The sequence below is a fragment of the Hyperoodon ampullatus genome (genome assembly GCF_949752795.1).
Source record: "Hyperoodon ampullatus genome assembly, chromosome: 8".
In the NCBI taxonomy this organism is placed as follows: domain Eukaryota; kingdom Metazoa; phylum Chordata; class Mammalia; order Artiodactyla; family Ziphiidae; genus Hyperoodon; species Hyperoodon ampullatus.
The window spans coordinates 32070510-32089122 of record NC_136921.1 but is presented as its reverse complement, the minus strand read 5'-3'; the positions used below and the strand labels follow the sequence as shown (position 1 = coordinate 32089122).

Genomic DNA, 18613 nt, shown 5'->3' with positions numbered 1-18613 from the left:
TCTTAGTACAATTGAATAAATCATGTCATTTTCTTTAGAATGCAGCTTAAAGCTGTGAAGTTTGTAAAGGTCCCTATTATCGATTTTCAGTTTGGAGAGGAAATGAAAATTGGTTTTATCTCATTTACTGAATGTCGATTGAAGTTTCTGAGAATCAGAGCTGTTACATGCTTGTTCTGAGGCTGCTAGATCTGATGGCAGCATCTGATGTAGATGCTAATGTGAGCCTGCTAATTTTTAAAATCCAGATTAAATGTTTTTAGCTGGCTGTCAAAATCCTTTGAAGGAAAAGGGTCCATTTTCAAACCTTTGTTTAAAGTGGCATAAAATTAGCTCAATAGCCAATTGTTATTTAGTTACAAGCAGATGCATACATTTAAATGAAATTCTGCAGTGTTTCACTCTCTTCCCAAAGGTGATAATGTACTTTCTCTACATGTGAAATTGTTGTAATTTCATAGTCTTACTTAGATTTAATTGTGTTTATTAAGATTTGAGACAAATGATTCCAGCTTTATTTTGTAGCATACTGTTTTTTTCTTTGTCTTTTAATTCTACTTGATAGTTGTTGCTAACATGAAATATGTATGAAACAGTAAAAAAAAAAAAAAATATATATATATATATATGGCAAATAAGCCTTTCTTAGTAGTAAGTTAGGTCACTTGACATGTAATTAAAATGAAGCCACATATTTCTCCGTGTAATTGCTAATCCCAAAAAGATACTTTTATAAATAGTTTATTATGTTCTATGAGCATTTGGATCATTCTTTTTTATTTTCTATGTAGACTAAAGATAATAGCATCAGATTATAAAAACTCAGGCTGTAAAAGTGACAGAATGCTACAGGCTGACGATGGAGCAAACCACATCTTGAATATTGAGGGACTCTACAGTAAATGTACTTGGTGGCGCTTATTATTAAAATATTTACTTGTCAGTATAGAAAGTAAAGGCATTGCTATATTGCTTCGAGTTATGGTAAAAATAGAACAGACAGCACAAACCACGTATTGCTAGGTGGAAGAACGGCACTGCATGTCTGAAGGTTGTGTGTTCTTGTGTGATGAAGAGCAAGGAAAAGAGAAAAACAAAAATTACCTATTTGATGTGTTTGATCTTGGTACTTTCTCTGTTCCTCTGTCAATCCTGTGATGAAGAGATTAAAGAGAAGCAACAAAGTAAAAACAGAATAGGGATAAACAAGTCAAGTGGGACTCAGTCCAGGAGCCAGGGAATGCTAGCTATGTGAGGAAAAGGAATTAACATTTACCCTTCCGTTGTGTACCAGGCTCTGTGCTAAGCATTTAGGCATGTTAGGAATATTATCAACGACATTAATATTCTGCCTCCACCCCACTCATCCCCAACACACACCCATGAACACACACTCACACCTTTACCTTGTTTGAGTATAAAAATAGGTCTGAGTCCTTGAAGAGATATTGATGATGTGAAATTGTGAAGAGCACGTGGCTCTTTTGATCAAGTCTGTTATTCCGGGTTATGGATTTTGTAAATTATCCAAAGCTCTTTTATTTCTTTTTGATCTTTGGGGTGGTGGTTGTTGACTTGTACGTTATTTTGACCTTTTCAAGGTAAATACAAAAAAAAAAAGATTGAACTATTCTTTAAAATAAAGCTTTTGCCTAATATATTTTCTAGGTAGATTCTAAATAATTTCAGATGTTCCTTCCTAATACCCCCTGGGGAAGGAGTAGTCAGGGGGTACTTGGAGTTACCAAACTAATGCCTGATCTCTGAATTGGAACCACCATCAGGATTGGCAATTGAGATATAGTTATTGAAAATAATTTGTACATACCACATTAATGTACCTGTTTTCTTGTGTTTTCCTCAGTTCTTTTTAGGAAGTAGGTATTTTCCTGAGAAATACACTCCACCTTGACCTCTCAAATAGAGGTACAAAACACATGAGGTCATTGCCTTAATTTTACTGACAGTTAAAGAGAAAATCTTTTCATGTTAAATCAAGCATGGGAAGCTGGTAAAATGTAAAGTTGACATGAATTTGTAAAATAAAATCTGAATGCTTCAATTTTGAGTTTTTGGCATGTCAATTCAAGCTGTGCTTCCACTCAGTTATTCACATTTGTTTTTAAGCTACTTCTGGGGACACATCCAGAAGCTTCACACCAGGTACATCGAAGTGGCCAATTGGAAGAAAGCAAGCAAGGGGGTGTCTGGGACCAAACTGCTAACCCTGCCCATCTCTCCATCCACCATCCACCCTAGTTCAACTCTTCCACTCCTTCAGAAACCAAATCAGCAGATTGTCCCTTTCAAAAATGAGCCAGAAAAGAAAAAGAAAACACATAATCTCCATTTCAAGAGTGGAAGCCATTTCCACCCCCACCCCCCCACCCCCGGTGTTGAATAGAAAGTGAGGAACTTCTCCCCCCATAATAACAAAACGGAAGCAACAATAATGATGATGATGCATTGCGTGTCTTATAGGTTTATATTGGTCATTTATACTCATTCATTTAACAAATTAATTTTAGTGTTTTAAAAACACATGAAAAATCTAGCTATCTTGCATTGCTATATTAGGTTTCATATCCTTTTTTGCCTCTTTTCACTTGTTTTATTTCAACAAATATATGTTGGGTGCCTACCATCTCTAATTCACTGTTCTAGGGATACAGCAAACAACAAAATTGACAAAAATCATTGTCTTCTTGGAGCTTATAATCTAGTATACTTTCCTAGGGAGTTTTACAGGGAGGACAGGCAAATAAATAAGACAAATAAGAAAAAAACAGCATTGAGTGGTGACAAATACTATAAAGAAGAATGAAGGGAGTATGACAAGTGGGGCAGGGGGAGAGGCGGCATTTCAATTGAGATAGTGTGGCCAGTGAAAGCCTGGCACTAGATAAACATGTGAGGGATCGAGGAACAAGCCATGCAGGTATCTGGTGGCAGACTGTGTCAGGCAGAGAGAACAGCAAATGTAAAGACAAAGAGGGACAAAGAAGATAGCATAGCTGGATAGAATCCTGAGAACAAGGGAGAGAATCATCAAGACATGAGGTCAGAACCTTGACTGGGAGCCCATTACCATACAGGGCATTGCAAGGACTTGGGCTTTATTCTAAGTGAGGTGGAAAGGTATTACAGGGTTCTGATCAGAGGAGAGATGTGATCCGCCTTAGGTTTCAGCAAGATCACGCTGGCTGTTGTGTTGAAAGTGGATTGAAAGGGAGCCTGGGTGGAAACAAGGAGCCCAGTCACAAAGCCCTCGCAGTAACCCATGGGAGAGGCTATAGTAGCTGGGTCCAAAGAGGTGACAGTGGAAGGGGTAAGAAGTGGTTAAGCTCTGGTTATATTTTGACATTTATTGACCAATTGGATGTGTGTGCGGCGTATGAGAGATGGGGAAAAAGGGAAGGAAAGAGGGATTGAGGATTACTATAAGTCTTTCGGCCTGAGCAACTAGAAGGATGGATTGCCATTAATTAGGGATGCAAAAAGCTTATGGAAAGAGCTTTGGAAGATCAGCTTTCAGTTTCTGACATGATAGGTTAGGCAGTTGACCATATGAGCCTGGATTTCAGGAAGAAGCTCTGGGTTGGAGATTGAAGTATGGAATTTATCAGCATATACTTATATCTTTGCCATGAGACAAATTCAATCACAACACAAATTTAGAGGTATTCACTTTAACGTTTTTAGAGATAAGTGAAAGGAAACTTAATGGAGGGGCCAGGGATTTGAGGACAAAACTGAGAGAATGTGGTGTTCTGGAAGGTAAGTGAAGAAAACCATTTAAGGAGGAAGCAGTGATCAAATGTGCCCTAAAATCAAGCCAGAGATGCGACTTTGAATTTAACACTGTGGAGATTGTTTTTGGCCTTGATAAGAGTGGTTTCAGTGGAAGAGAGGGGTGAGAGCCTGTCTAGAGGGGCCTCAGGAAAGAATAGGAGGACGGAGATTGGAAACTGTTCTATGGAGAGCTTTCACATTTGGCTTTAGATGGAAGGTGGGAAATGGGGTGGTATCAGTAGGGGTGAGTCTTGAGAAGGTTGATTTGTTTTTGGTTTCGGTTTTTTGATGAGCAAGTGAATAGCATATTTGTAAACTGACCTACCTGTGTGTATCTGGGGATTAGATGCCTAAATGCTGATAGAGATCTGTGGGGATGGGAGTTTTGATTGGAAATAAAGTCTGTTTGAACAGATCATTTTGGATCATGTGGTCTTAAGAAAATGTCACTGCTGTACTGGGTGACATGAAAATACTGGCAACACATAAGGATAACAGAAGGGGCACCAGAAGATGGATAGGACAGCAGAAGAGGAAGGCATCCAAATCAAATATTGCCTATTTGCATTTTGCATAAAGTTGAGGTTACTGCAGTCCCTAAGGTGTCAGTGGAAAATCTCCCACATGCCACAGAAGTTTAGTATAAATGGAACCTTAACAGAAAAATTTTTATAAAGATATAACTTTTTTTTTTTTTTAATGTTCAACTCATCGCTGTGGGAAAGGTAATTTTGAATGGGTTTAAAGGTGGAATAAGGCCATTTTCATACACTGGACACTTTGGAAATCAGTCTGCCTTCTGTTGAGGGATTAGAACAATGGTTTATGTTAATTACATTTCTCTGTAACACTCTCCACCAGGAACTGTGTCACCAGTAATGTAGGTGTTCTTGATGAATCAAGTAATCCAGCTAACAGAGACCTACAGCATAGGGTTTAACTTAATTATCAGTGTTGATGCAAGTGTAAGTCTGGATATATTGTAGATGTTGAGATGAAGACTGGATGAAGAGTCTCTTATCAGCCAGCACCTGTGGTACCAGTGACTTTGTCTGGGTGCCACAGATTCAGGAGCTGATTCTCTTCTTTCCAGGAGTAGAGACTTTATTCCATCCATTCATCCAGACATCCAGAGTAGTCTCTGTGGAGATAATTCCTGTCAATCATGAGATTGGGAGACAGACTAAACAATTAATTAATCAAAGAGATGATGAGATTTGGGGAGCCTCCAGGTCTCACTGTCATCTTTGAGAAAGTCGTGTATTTGCCTGTATCTCCAAAGAGTAGAATACACGTTCTTTAGGGCATAACATCCTCCTGGACAAACTGTAAACATTCCATATTGTAGCCTCTCTTTTTGGAAAATGGTTACAGTATGGTCTGAATCCCTGGATTGGACTAGATTCTAGTACAGATTACTGTTTAGTCTTCACTTTGGGAAACAAACTCTCTGACTACACTGTGTTCCCATTAGATAAATAAGTATAACATTGTTACTGCATATGCTCTGACCTTGTGTGAATATAAGAATAGTATGGAAAACAGTGAAGTATTTTAAGGAGAGAAGGTTACATAGAGCCATAGATAATGATTTATTTATGCGCTATCAAGTTTAAGCTTTTGTTCTGAGTGATATTCTTTTTTTCTTTTTGCCATTATTTCAGGCACATAGGATATACTAAGATTTACGGATGTAGCAAGAGGGAAAACTTACACAAAACTGTTTGTAGTACCAGCATAATAAGCCACTTTGCCTTGTTGATGAGTCTATTAAAATAAATGTTACAAGTATGTGTTAGAATTCACCAATATGTAAAATTGAAATTATGTCCCAGGAATAGTGATGAAAATAACACTTCTGTCACATTTTGAAAGTTGATTTTGTTTTCCTTTTCAGGATTTAAAGTGTTAAACTCTTCATTTTGGCCAGATGATTAGAAAAATATAGTTCTCCTGATTATTTTTATACTAGAATAATCTTTCATTATTAATCCATTTAAGGCATCTCAAATCGGATCATCAGTGCTACCAATTAAAAATAGAAAATGTATGTGCTCAATTTCAAGAATTAAAAATAATGCCTTGGGAGTAGCATTTCTTTCCGTGGCGAGAGGACTGTTGGATTTTCCAATTAAAGAAGTCTCCATACTGGAAATGAGTAGTCAATTATGAAGGTTATTTTTGAATAGCCAATTTGCATATCCCTAATTGTATTCATTTCTTTTGAAAGACTGAACTTGGAATTTATGATGTTTTGATTGGTTAACCCTGCACTGGTGTTATTAATACTACTGCCAACAAGGTTCCCCTATGAATGGGGCTTTGAGTGCCTTTCCTAAATAAATGTTTGAATGATAACTAGGTTTGTTTTATTTAATGAATGAAAATATCTGAAAATTTACTAGCAGTTTTCTCAATTTGCACACACTGCACTGTAATGGATTGACAGTAACATCCCTGAGCTGCCTACTGCACTCATATGTGGACTTTTCCTCATCAGCTGATGAGAGCCATTGGAAGTTCCTATCGTGATGCTGTCTGCTGGCCAAAAACGCAAATTCAGCGGGGCTGCCTCTGCCACTTATACAGCAGTGTTTGCCCAATTACTTGATTATTTTATTATATGTTGCCCCTCTTTTAAGAAAAATGACTTGAAGATGAACAGTTAAACGTTTTTATATTAATGACGAGAAGCATAGTTCTCATATGAAATAAAATTGAGATGAAGATGGGAATAATTAAAAGTTCTGAGGTTTAGTGTCTTTGGACTTAAACCAATCAACATGGAGTTAGCCATGAAGGAAAATAACGAAATTACAGGCATGAATACAAATGGGATATCTATGTGTACAAGATAAACACAGATTGTGTGTAAATATACACATGTATGTATGGTTCTACTTATTATGATTGTGTCTGAAAGGCAGTTACAGTTAGGGATTTTATCGTCTTTACCTCTCTAAACCTGGAATGTCCTCTTCTACCATGTAAGTCTATTGTTCAAATCCTGCATATTCAACTTCCATGTTTGGCAATGCTCTTGAATGAAAGAGATACTGAAGTCCTCTTAGGCATATGAGAAAAGGTGGTGAGGGGAGGTGGTGGCCATTTCATTCCTTCCAGAGGGTTAGCCAAAATTGGATCTCTATTTCAGGAATATACAAACAAACCATTAATTATTTCCTGGCCATGGCACTTTTAGGCATAATATTGAATTAAGAGTTGTGCTAGAGTAACATTAAAGTTTTCAGTTTTAAGAGGTCATTTTTTAAAAAACCAAATAAAGATCACAATCAGCTAGATACAGGGTCCATGTGATATGCATGTTCTACAAAGTAATTAGTGCTGTTGGATTTGTTTGTAGCTGATTGCTGTGTTTGACGAACAAGAACCACTCCACAAGATCGAGAGCCCCAGTGGAAACCACGCAGGCCGGCAGAGCCCAGATGCTTTTGAGACAGAAGTGGCTGCCCAACTGGCTGCGTTTAAACCTGTCGGTGGGGAAATTGAAGTAACCCCTTCTGCTCTGAAACTAGGTAGGTGTATTACTTTAGTGGTATGCTTTTCACCTGGTTGAAATACCTCTTCTTGCTGGCTATGAGTTTCTTCTACTTTATGACTTACCCTGTTAGTGTTTGCCTTTAAAAAAATACACCTGGTTTGTCTTTCTCTAAATTATTTTTTTTACGTAGATCTTTGCAGCTGCTGATGCTCAGGCAGTAGATGGAGTTTTTTCTTGAATTGCAAGTGAATCTGAATTGCATATCCTTGAAGTTACTGGGAAGGAGTTGGACTGTAAATGATGAGCTTCATCTGTAGTATATGAGGACTGCTTAAAATTTTTACAAAGTCCCTGAAAAAAGTCACTTGGAAAAAGCTAAGGGTTATCAAGGAATCCAGGCTAGAAATAAAAGGTCACTTTCTGTTTTAGCCACCTTTTTCTTCTCCACAAATTTTATAACTCAGAGTTTGGGGGAAACATTTTGAAGTTAGTTTCTAATTCTGTCCTACTGATTTATTCCAACCTGGTGATTTTGCTCAGAATTTCCTTTTGTTATATTTGTTTTGAAGGTGTTGGTAGAAAGAGAAAATAAACATTCTTCTAAAGTTTTAGTGAATTTATGACTCCAAGATAAATAATGTCAGTTATTGGTGATAACTCTTAAAGATAATTTTAGGTCAGTTTAACAGCATAAAGTTTTGAAAATCCACTAATATTTTGGTACTTAAAACCATTTTTTATTCCCGTTGAATGTATGCATACATTTTGAGACAGCTCTAAGCACCGGTTATAGGTTAATTCTCAAGGTAGAACAGAGGTTTTTTTCCACTTTGCAAAGGGAAACATATGCTTAAAATTGTAAAAAATTTTACATAGTATAATTTTTGCCATTTGAAACAAAATACATTATAAAGTTTATTTTACATGCCACAATACTGAATATCTATATTTTGTACTAATTTTCTGGAAAGCATCTACAGTGCCCCTTTTAAAATAAACCTAGTGGAAATGAATGACCCATCATCTTCATAATTTCTATCTTTTGGAAACCAAGCTAGCAGAGCAGCTGGAACTCGGTCATTGGAGGGCTTTGTGGCAGCTTCTCTTCATCTGGAGTGAAGTCTGTGGCTTCAGCAACCTCACAGCCCTATCATTCATTTGCATAATGGATGCCTTTTTATCCATTATGCAAATAGTATGGGAGGAAAATTAGGCAATAAGGGAAGACGAAAGGAGAAAATTGCTCTTGCTTGTTTTAATATTCGCTTTATAAGCAAGCACTGTGGTCTTCAAAAGGCTGAACCTCAGAGTACCCCTGTGCCTGGGAATTTGTTTTTTCACCTTTCTCTAATGAGCTTTCTCACGGAAAAAATGTTGTTTTTCTTCAGCTTTTTCAGCTTTTGTTGAACCATCTGAGCAATATAACGTTCAGTGTAGGAAGAAAAGTAAGTTGAGGTTCCCCATCTTTGAAGGTGGGCTTTCTGCTTCTTCAATACTGATTTTGGGTCAGACACAGATAGGAAATTATATTTATTCAGTGGTGACTATATGCCAGGCACAGAACTCAAGGCAGTGGACCGCCTATTCTAAATCCTGTACGCCTAACAATCCATTTAAGCCTCGTGATACTTAGTTGGGTTCTATTATCTCCCTAATTTAAGAGAAGAGGAAACAGGCATAGAGCAGCTAAATAACTCCTCCAAAGTCACATAGCTGTTAGGTGGCAAACTTAGAGTTTGAACCCTTGCTAGCTCCAGTGTCAGGAACAATTTTTCTGTGCTGTCTTTCATATGCTCTTTGTAAAATAATACAGTGATATCATTTTCCTGAGAGTCATTTTGTGAATATATATCAAACCATGAAAATGCTTAACTCCTTGGCTTCAAATCCCATTCCACCTAGTGTCACAGATGAAATGGTGAGATTGGCCAGCCTTCACTACTTGGTGGTCAGTGTTGCCTTCCAGCCATTCAGTCTGAAACTGTGGCATTATATCCTGTTCCTTCCTTTTCTTCCCATCATCCACAGTTTCTTCAGCCTTCATGTCCATGACCATTGAAGCAGGCCAGAGCTTTCCCATCAATCAGACTACTACAGAGGCCTCAAACTGACCTCTTTCTTCACAGGGCCCGCTTTCCCCAATCTCTGCTTCTGCCAGATGTACCTTTCTAAATCACAAAGCTTATTATATAACTCCCCTGCTCAACAACTTCCAGTGGCTTCCCACTGCTAGGAGAACCATGTCCAAACTCATTAGCAAGCTGATGCAGACAGTTCCTCAGAATTAGATGGAGGTATTTGGGCAGGGATGAAGGATGAAGAAATCATCCCTTATCTACTCTCATGGTTCTATCAGACTCAGGACTTTACATTTCTGGAACTTTAAAAGCAAAGAAAACAAATATTTATTGAGTTTCTCAGATAGAGGAATTAAAGACAGAAGCAAAGCCACCAGGTTTGGTATCTGCCCATTCTGTTTTCCTTTCATTGCCCTCAGGGCAGGGTGTGGTCATGGCTTGGGCACACAGGGATGGAGGGATATGCTTGGCAGCAGATGCAGTATCCATGAATGGCTCTTCTGGGAGGTGACTTGGTTGTGCTGCCAGGCCCACCCTGAGAGCTTGTTTAGACGAAGAATGGGAGGGGGTAGTCAGAGGAGTAGCATGTGTGTTCCAGCGATTCTTCATCACAGGGGGCATATAAAATGCCAAGCCCCAAAGCCCCAGCCCATCCTCTCTTCTCCCCACTCAGCTCTCAGAGGCCACTGGAACTGGTTCTACTTCTCATGGGACTCATTAGCCCAGGCTGGTACAACACACGTGGGGCTGATTCTCCCTGGTTTTCTCGCTCTTGAGATCCATCCAAGACAATGAGGAATTTAACCATTATCGGTTCGCATGCTTATCTTACTTAAGGAGACACAATTTAACAGCTATTGGGGATCAAGATGTTCTTACCATTAGGTCATGTTAATCACCAGAAATGTAGGTTTTACTGATACTGAAATAAAAATGCACTCAACATTCAGTATAATTTTTGTATCTTTCTCCAGTGCAAGTTAGTCATCATCAGTATCCTGTTAAAAACTGACAGCCTTCCCCCCACCCCATACGTGCAGACAGTGGTTGGGCCCACCTCTTTTTTCTTTATCTTCCAAGATGAAACACTTATACACAGAATATGCAGGAAGCTCATATTCAGGAGCTCTTCATGATCTATCCCCTTCTTGTCTGCCCACTTTTATTACTAGCCTCTCTTCCACAGTCACCTTAACCTGCAGCTACCACAAGCTACTTGGCATTCCCTAAATTTGCTACTTTCTTTCAAACCTTTGTGTCTTTGTAGTTAGTGTTCCCTTCACCTGGCTCACCCCTTTGCCTCTTTTCTACTCGGTGAAATTGTATGCACCTTTTAAACTCAAGCTCAAATATGCCCTTGTTTGTGAAACCTTGTCCAAATCTTCAAGACAGTACGGTAAGTGTACCATAAATGCATTTCTTAATTCTTCAACAACGAAGGGATTCAAAGGTGAAGAAATTTTCTACTGACCAAAAGGGATTCATAGTTTTGCACCCTGTGAGCTAATGGGGTATATATATTTTTACATTTGCAAGATGAATTTTAAATCAACTGGGCAAACACATAATTCCAACTTCATCTAAATTATTTCCTACCATTTATTTTGTAATGGATTTTCTAATGTAATGCTAAACGACTAAGCCCTGACTCAACCCTAACTAGCAAATCATTCTAACACTTCAAGATTATAATGTTTCTGTAGTTGGCCAGTACATAGTACTGTGTAGACTAGAGATTGCTAACCTAAGAGTATTTAAAAGAAGAGACAGGGTAGAACAAACAGCAGCTAGAATAGCCAAGAATCCTATTCACAGAGCCCATTTAGACTTTAAAATCACCTAGTTCAGGAGTTTTCCAGGTCTTCTCTGAGGAGCCCTATGGTACTTCCTAGCACGTTTTGGGATTTCAACAAATATTTGATTCTAGTTAATTAATAACATTTATTGAACACAAATTGTAGATGCTATTTTAATTCATTCACACTCGCTCTTTGTACACATAAGATTGGTTATACTAGCAGGGAAGAAAGGGATGCAGAAGGCTGTTGAGTAGGCAGTAGAGAATCTTAATACCGTTTAGAAGTCCTACAGCAAAGAAACCTACCTTCACTCAAGAGAATTGTTAGCACCTCTTAGAACAACTTTTGTGAAAAGGTGATCTGTTAATAGATAATCCATAGAATTTCATAAGAGCAATTTTCTAGGCAATTAACATTATTTTACAAGTGACCAAGTAAAAGCTTAGACTCAGTGTGTGCTGTGATGTCAAATAACTAGTTGGTTAAAGGAGTAGAATTGGAACCTGCATTTCTTGGCTTTCAGCTACATGACATCTTTTGGATTAATTGTAGGTTTCAATTATCTGTACCTTTTAATACTATATGGGATAAAATAACACCTTATATCCTTTTGGAACGAGATAGAGTGTAAATTAATAAATATATACTATGAATAGCTGTAAATAAAAAGCTAATAAGGAAGTACCAGAAAATTAATTTGGAGAAAATTTCTTTTAAATCCTTCTGTGTCAGAAATGAATTTGCTTCTATTTCTTCATCCCATGTGTATGCACACACATGCACTTACACGCATGTGTATATGTTTGGGGGAAAATTGCACTGAAACAAACATGCTAATATTTGGGATACCTGGTAATTTTTCTCCCATATTGTGGATACTGTTGTCCTTTTTGACATTTCAAATATCTGCATGTAGAGCCTTCTGTAAATAAGAAAAATTAGTGAGGACGCTTACTTTGATGTTTGGAAGAATGAGAGTCCTTTAGCCTTTCTCCAACTAATCCTTTTGCTGCCTTTATGATCAGTGGTAACTGACCTTCTGCTGTTCCCCAAAAGACTTCATGAGGCTGTAGTCCAAGGTTGACCCAATCCTTGTCCCTTGAGAACCGATGATATGGAGTCAGTTCCAGACCCTACAGTATTTGTTCTAGCTGTGTATCCAGACAAGTCATTTAACCTATAGCTATCACATTTTTCCAAACAAAGTATAAATCAGGACACATTTGGCATTCTATAGAAGTGAATATTCTGAACTGAGACCATACAGGTTACTTCCTTATGTGCCACTGCCATATCTCCCTGGGCCATGGTTTTCTCATCTATACTATAGGCCTTTCTTGCTCTAATGGGCTATGATTGTCCCAGGAGAATTTCATTAATTCCAAGCTGAATTTGAATCTGACTCCATGCCCCTGTCAATTTCCATCCTATGGCCCCAGTTAATTAGTAGTTTTATTTTGAAACTTTTGGTAATTTTTCCTCAGTATTCTTGACAGAAATTTGCTATTTTGGGTTAAGGTTCCATGAGAAAATATGTCTTTAGTTATAATTATTTAAGCAATGCAATTTAAACAGTGTATCAGGATAAAAAGTACTTTAAGCTTCGTTGTTGCCACTCTTGTGATCTATATTACCCAGATATAAAGCAATCTGATTAAAGTTTGGAGTTGAAATGGTATTAGCTTTATTCTCCTCTTGTATGTTAAACTTTGAAGATGAGATACTTTCTGTTTGAAAGTGATTCTTGTTTTTGAGACTTGAAAGCCGAAAGGTGCCTCAGATGCTTTATTGTTTCCATGTGTGTTTGTGCTTCTTCAAAACTGAAAGGAAAATTATGATTGTATGTTTGTTATAATATAATTATTTTCAAAACATTGAGTTCTCCTCTCTTTATTTTCAGTAGTTCCCAGATCATATGGTATAGCCATAGATTAGTGTTGGAAATTGTGACCATTTTCTATCTGATTTTGACTAATTTACTGAATAAGGGAAACATGTGGGATCGTTTGTCTGAATTTTTAAAGAAACCAAATCCCTTTATGGTGCTGATCTTTGGGGAAAAAAAATAAAGCAGGGGGAAGTTTATTCCTTTAATTAGGCTGCAGTGTGTAAGTAGCTGCTGTGCCCATAATGTGAGTTTAAGTATTGGCATCTGATCCTAGACAAACACAGTCACACCACACACATAGCAGAACGAAAGCTCAGGGCTGGGCCAGGCTTCTGGCGGAGCCTTTGAATTCTGACTACAAAGCACCCAAGCCTGTGAGGGTTCCTTGTTACTGGAAGCTCTCTGCTGTGGGCAGTGAAACCCCAAGTTGAAATGACCAGGGAACTGAGGTCATTTGCTTGGATGAATCCATAAGTCATCATTTGGTCAGAGTTTCATCCTATTTGTTTCCTATTGAGTCTGATTATTCAAAAGTTAACAGCTATAGAATCGTTTTCCTTTCTCTTCTTTTGTCTTCCTTGGGAGCCTGGTATTTTCTCCCATGTAGGCTTAGTTGAATGATGTTGTAATTAGCTATGGTAACCCTGCCAGGCTATCATCCATCAGTCATAGCCATGTAGTCTATAAAGTGTGTGCATGCTTTTCTGGTATGACGGTAACTAAATCAGGACTAAAGAGGTCACAGTGTTCTAAGCCATTTCTGGCACCATTATTCTTTTGCTATTGTTTTGGGTTTCATTTTAGTTTGTTTTCAGAGTAGGTGAAAAGTTGCTGGGGAGGGAGGTGGTACAGGGAATGTCAGGTTATACATTGAATATTTTAAAAAGAAATTTAATACTCTGAAAAAGGGCCTGAGGTACTTGGTTAAATGAAAGAATAAAATGAATATCTAAAGACAAGCAACTCCTAACAAATATTAAAAGGTAATTACTACACAGGAATAATTTGTGTTTGTGTTAGTGAAGTACAAATGTGAATGATAGTTCAAATATGACGCTTTCAATATACCAGGGATTGCGTCCCGAGTAATTGCAGATGAATGGTCAGTGTAAACATGCTTCATAGACAAGTAATCAGTTCAGATAACATTTTGTAAAAATAGCATGATGAGTTTTGCTTGAAGATATTCTATATTCTTATAAGGGTCTTTTCAGTGAGATTTATTAAATTATCAAATGTTAAGCAAGGAAAAATAAAAAATTAACATCATCCTAACAGAACTATTTTCATTTTTCTATTTCCTATCCAGTTTATCTTTGCATTTTAATCTTAATTCAATTCTTTTTTACACCTGCTCAGTTTTCCTTTTGTCTCTTTTCTTTCATTTTGTGTACTATATCTAATGGCTAAATTCAGTACCTAAATTGGTACTAAGTTGGCTGTACTCTAATAAAAAATATTAAAGGAAATTTGCATTTAGCCATTTACCCCAAAAATGTAAGACAGTATATAAAAAACAAGCTTTCCTTCTTGTTCTTTTCCAGCTGTATTTTCTAAGTTGATTATACGACCTCAAAAAACAAACCAAAAAAAACCCCATTGAGTTCACCAGCCCCCTTTGGCCTCTTGCTGATGCTGGACCCACACTGAGACAGTCTGCAAATCCTCTCATAAACAAACGGAATGAAAGGTCACCTTCCTACTGCTCACTTGATATTAGACCCCTGGGTTTTCAAGCCTCTTTTGCAGATTGCTTTTAATAGTAAGCCCAGTGAAGCTCTGTTTGCAGAGGCCTAGTCCCTAGCTAGTGAAAATATTTTCAGCCATGCTGTCATACTCACCTCCTTGTAGTTCCCTGGACCACTGATAATTTTTGGTTTGTCCTTTTAATAGAAGAAACTGTCATCCTCCTCTCCCCTACCCAACATACACACACATAGTCTTTCCTTCCTCCCTTCCCCACCCATCATTACAACTCCCATTGGCCTTTCTTGTAACCACTTCCCAACTCTCTGCTATTCAGGTTCTCTGAGGCAGTCAACAGGGCCAGGTAGAATGGCCCTCATTCTCTAAATACAACTGCTGCTTTTTAGAACCTAGTTGGGTTTTACGTGTCTGTTACAGAATACTTTCAAATTATTTATCTGTATTAAAAATTTCTTAATATTCAAATTTTTATAAATATAAATCTTTGTAGCCATAAAATAGATTATATTTCTCATAAATTGCTAATCACACCTAAACAGATTATTTATAATAAACATGCTGATTTTCTTTTGCAATTTGAAATTCAAGGATCTTGCTAACAATTCAAAATATGGTAACACCTCTTTTGCACTAACAGGTTAAATGTAAGGTTTAGCCTTTGGGACTTTTACTGTGTGTGTGTGTGTGTGTGTGTGTGTATGCGCACACATGGTTTTTTTTTTTCTCTTTCCACCCAGATGGGCAGGGCAAAAAAAAAATCCACTAATTTAATTATTTACAGAAGATCCATCTTAAGGACAAGTCACTCAGAGTTGGACATGCTTTTATGACTGGCTCAGGATTTTCTCATTTGCTTTATCTGATAAAGCCATATGATGAATTACGACCCTATATACACACATTGGGTTATTTCCTTGCTCTATACCCATTTTGAAATTTTACTAAGATCTTGATTTGGCCCAATGAAAGTAAAAAATACTGAAACAGCTTGATCTGTTCATTCTCACATCCCAAGGTGATAAGGAAAGGTGACAGCCTTTGCTTAGCAATTGCCTTAAGAAAAGCTCTCTCTCTTGTGTTTACCCTTTTTTTTTATGTTTACCAGATAAAATAAGACAGCCTGCCAGATATCAGTGCCATACCCTGTCAGTTTATCATGGAAACAATGCATCCATCATATGGTACTTACAAAATGATATTCATTTTGTTTGTTCATAGGCTTAATGAGAAAATCTTGATAGCTATCAGAAAATACAGGCGACCTTTTAAAAATACCAGAAAAGTTCTGATTACTTTTTAGTATAAATATGACTCTTTGTTAAATTCCTGAAACTACTTTACAGATGGAAGAAATTTGGGGCTTTATATTATTTTTTTCTGTGTGTAAAATTGAAGTACAGGAAATAATGTGGTACATCTTGTTTATTTTCTTTTTGTTTATATGGAAGACTTGACTATGATTACTTAATGCATGTGTATGGAATATCCCATGATCAAGGAAAATAAGTGGGAGTAGGGATTTTGCCTTACCACAACCTATTTAAAACCATAACACTTGTATTTGGTGTTTTAAGATAATATTGACTAAAGAAGCCATTACTTCAATGTCATGTTTCTTGAAACTGTTGATAAGAATGGTGTTTCCATATCCTTTTGCACTATATGTTCTGAAAAATGGCATGGATAGCAGCAAGCTGAATGGCTTTGTGTCATCTGGTTCTGCATAATTGTGATGATCAATTAAACTCTCCTTGTGTTTTTAAAACAAATAGACTTTCTGCCCCGGAGATCTGAAAGCATGAGGCAAAGTTCTTATTTTAGTCACAGTTCAGGAATAATGTCCTTTGACCTCATGACTTCAGTCTGATGTTACAGTTAACTGCCCTTATGGCAGAGAGTTCAGCATTTGCACAGCTGGCATCTGCTCTTTTTAGATGATTGTGCTTAAGAATATAGCAATGGAAGTCAGTCTGTCTGATGCCAGTGCTCCAGAAGATGGTGGTGTGACTATCACTGACTTCACTTACTCAAGAGTTATTTATCACTGGCCCAATAGATGAAAAGTATTAGTCTAGGCTACCAGAGTAACATAAAATAATACAAGTCATGAACTCATTCTCAAGCAGCTTACAATCTAGTTGGCTTAAGATAAATTACTAAGTGAGTCTCTTAACTTGGTTAGGTTTCCATTTTTATAATTTACAACTGTTGTTATAATAATAGAGCATGCAATTAGAAACCCTTACAGTTAAAAAAAAGATCTTACCACATAAATTTAGACGTGCACGAAAGCTTGTGTGTGTGCCATTTGTCATGTGGGACATCTCCTTATAGCTTGGTTAATTGTCTTTTCTTTGGGTCTTTGGTTGATAGAGAGGCTCATGGAAATAGTTCAAGTTTGTGTTGTTACAGTTTTTATTGACTCTATTTTGGGCAGTGCTAGTTTTATCTCCTATTAGGTGACCAGAAATAACTAGGATCCCTACTCTTTCCACTACCACCAACATCCTGAGCTGCCCAAGTGAGGTCTCCAAGGACCTAATGGGTTGATGGATGAATATTTATTTATCTATCCATTCATCTGTCTAGCCTTTTCACCAAAGATGCTCTAGTCAAATGTACTCATTTAATCCTAGGTAGTGAAGCTGGAGGCCAGACTTCTTCCCTGGTGAGTTGAGCTAATGCACTGTTCAGAAGAATTAGATATGCTCTAACCAGGAGGTAGAGTTCACTGACCCACCCTTTCTTTTTCACTGAGGACCATATAAATTACCGATTGGACCCCAACAGTGATCTTTTCTTCTCCAAATCTATAGGCTATACCTCAGCCTAATTTATGTACACTATACAGAAAGTTTAAGAAAGTGCTATTTTCAGTCCCTCTGTTCTTCTGACTCACAATACCATTCTCCAGGTGACTGCTCGGATTGTCTATACATGATTGTCATGTGAATTCTTCTACACTGTGGGCTGCATTGAGAAGGAGCATTTTGACCATGTTGAAAGATTTCCTTTAAAAAGTTTACAGAATGAGTTTTGTGGGTTTTTTTTTCCTTTTCAGACCTTTTTGCAAACTTACTCAAAAATTAATTTTCTTTAAAAGACCTTCCTCAACTGCCTTCTTAATGCCCTATTTTGAAAGATAGTGTTTTAGCATTTGTTGGGTAGTTGTCATCAATTTGATATAATATTCTGTCTTTATAAGATGAAAAGTTATGTGAGGTTAAGCAGAATTCTTGTCTGTAATTCATACCTTCTTAAAAATTAGCTTTTTTCTCTGTATCCAAAATGTAACCTGAATATATTTGACTTAATATCTTAAGGAAGCAAGAAGGCAATGCATTATTTCCAGAAAAAAACAGCAAGGGATGGAGAAGGATAAAAATTATATATTACATATTTACTTTATAACAGTATAGTGTAGAAATTAAGAGTGCAAGTCATGGAGCAAGACTGCGTAAGTCAGATACAACTCTGTCCTTTACAAGCTGGGTGATCATAGGCAAGTATTTAACATCACCTTGCCTCAGTTTTCTCATCTGTAAAATGGATAATATTAGTAATGATCAAATGGAGTTGTTGTGAGCATCAAAAGCACTCGTATGTATGTAAATATAAAATAGAATAGTGCCTGCCATATAATAAGAGGTAAATAAGTACTAGTCACTATTGCTGTTTTCATCATTGTATTTATTACTGATCATTTGGAAGAAAATTATACAATCTCCTTGTGTTTATGTAATTGATATTTTGATCTGACCTTTCTTCTCCCTTTTTCTCATTTTTAACTTTCAGCCCAAAACAATATATTCTCTCTTTTTCATAAATGTAGATTCTGGTCATCTTA

General features: G+C 37.1%; 1 protein-coding gene across 4 annotated transcripts in view; it reads left to right on the top strand.

Moving 5' to 3' along the window:
* PARD3B (par-3 family cell polarity regulator beta) overlaps window positions 1–18613 on the top strand; it is a gene marked incomplete at its 3' end in the record, with an annotated part of 1052967 nt that overhangs the window by 384040 nt on the left and 650314 nt on the right. For all 4 annotated transcript variants that reach the window (XM_079710158.1, XM_079710159.1, XM_079710156.1 and 1 more), the window contains exon 3: window positions 7157–7328. In XM_079710158.1, coding sequence (XP_079566284.1) covers window positions 7157–7328 — 172 coding nt within the window. The remainder of the gene's footprint in view (window positions 1–7156; window positions 7329–18613) is intronic.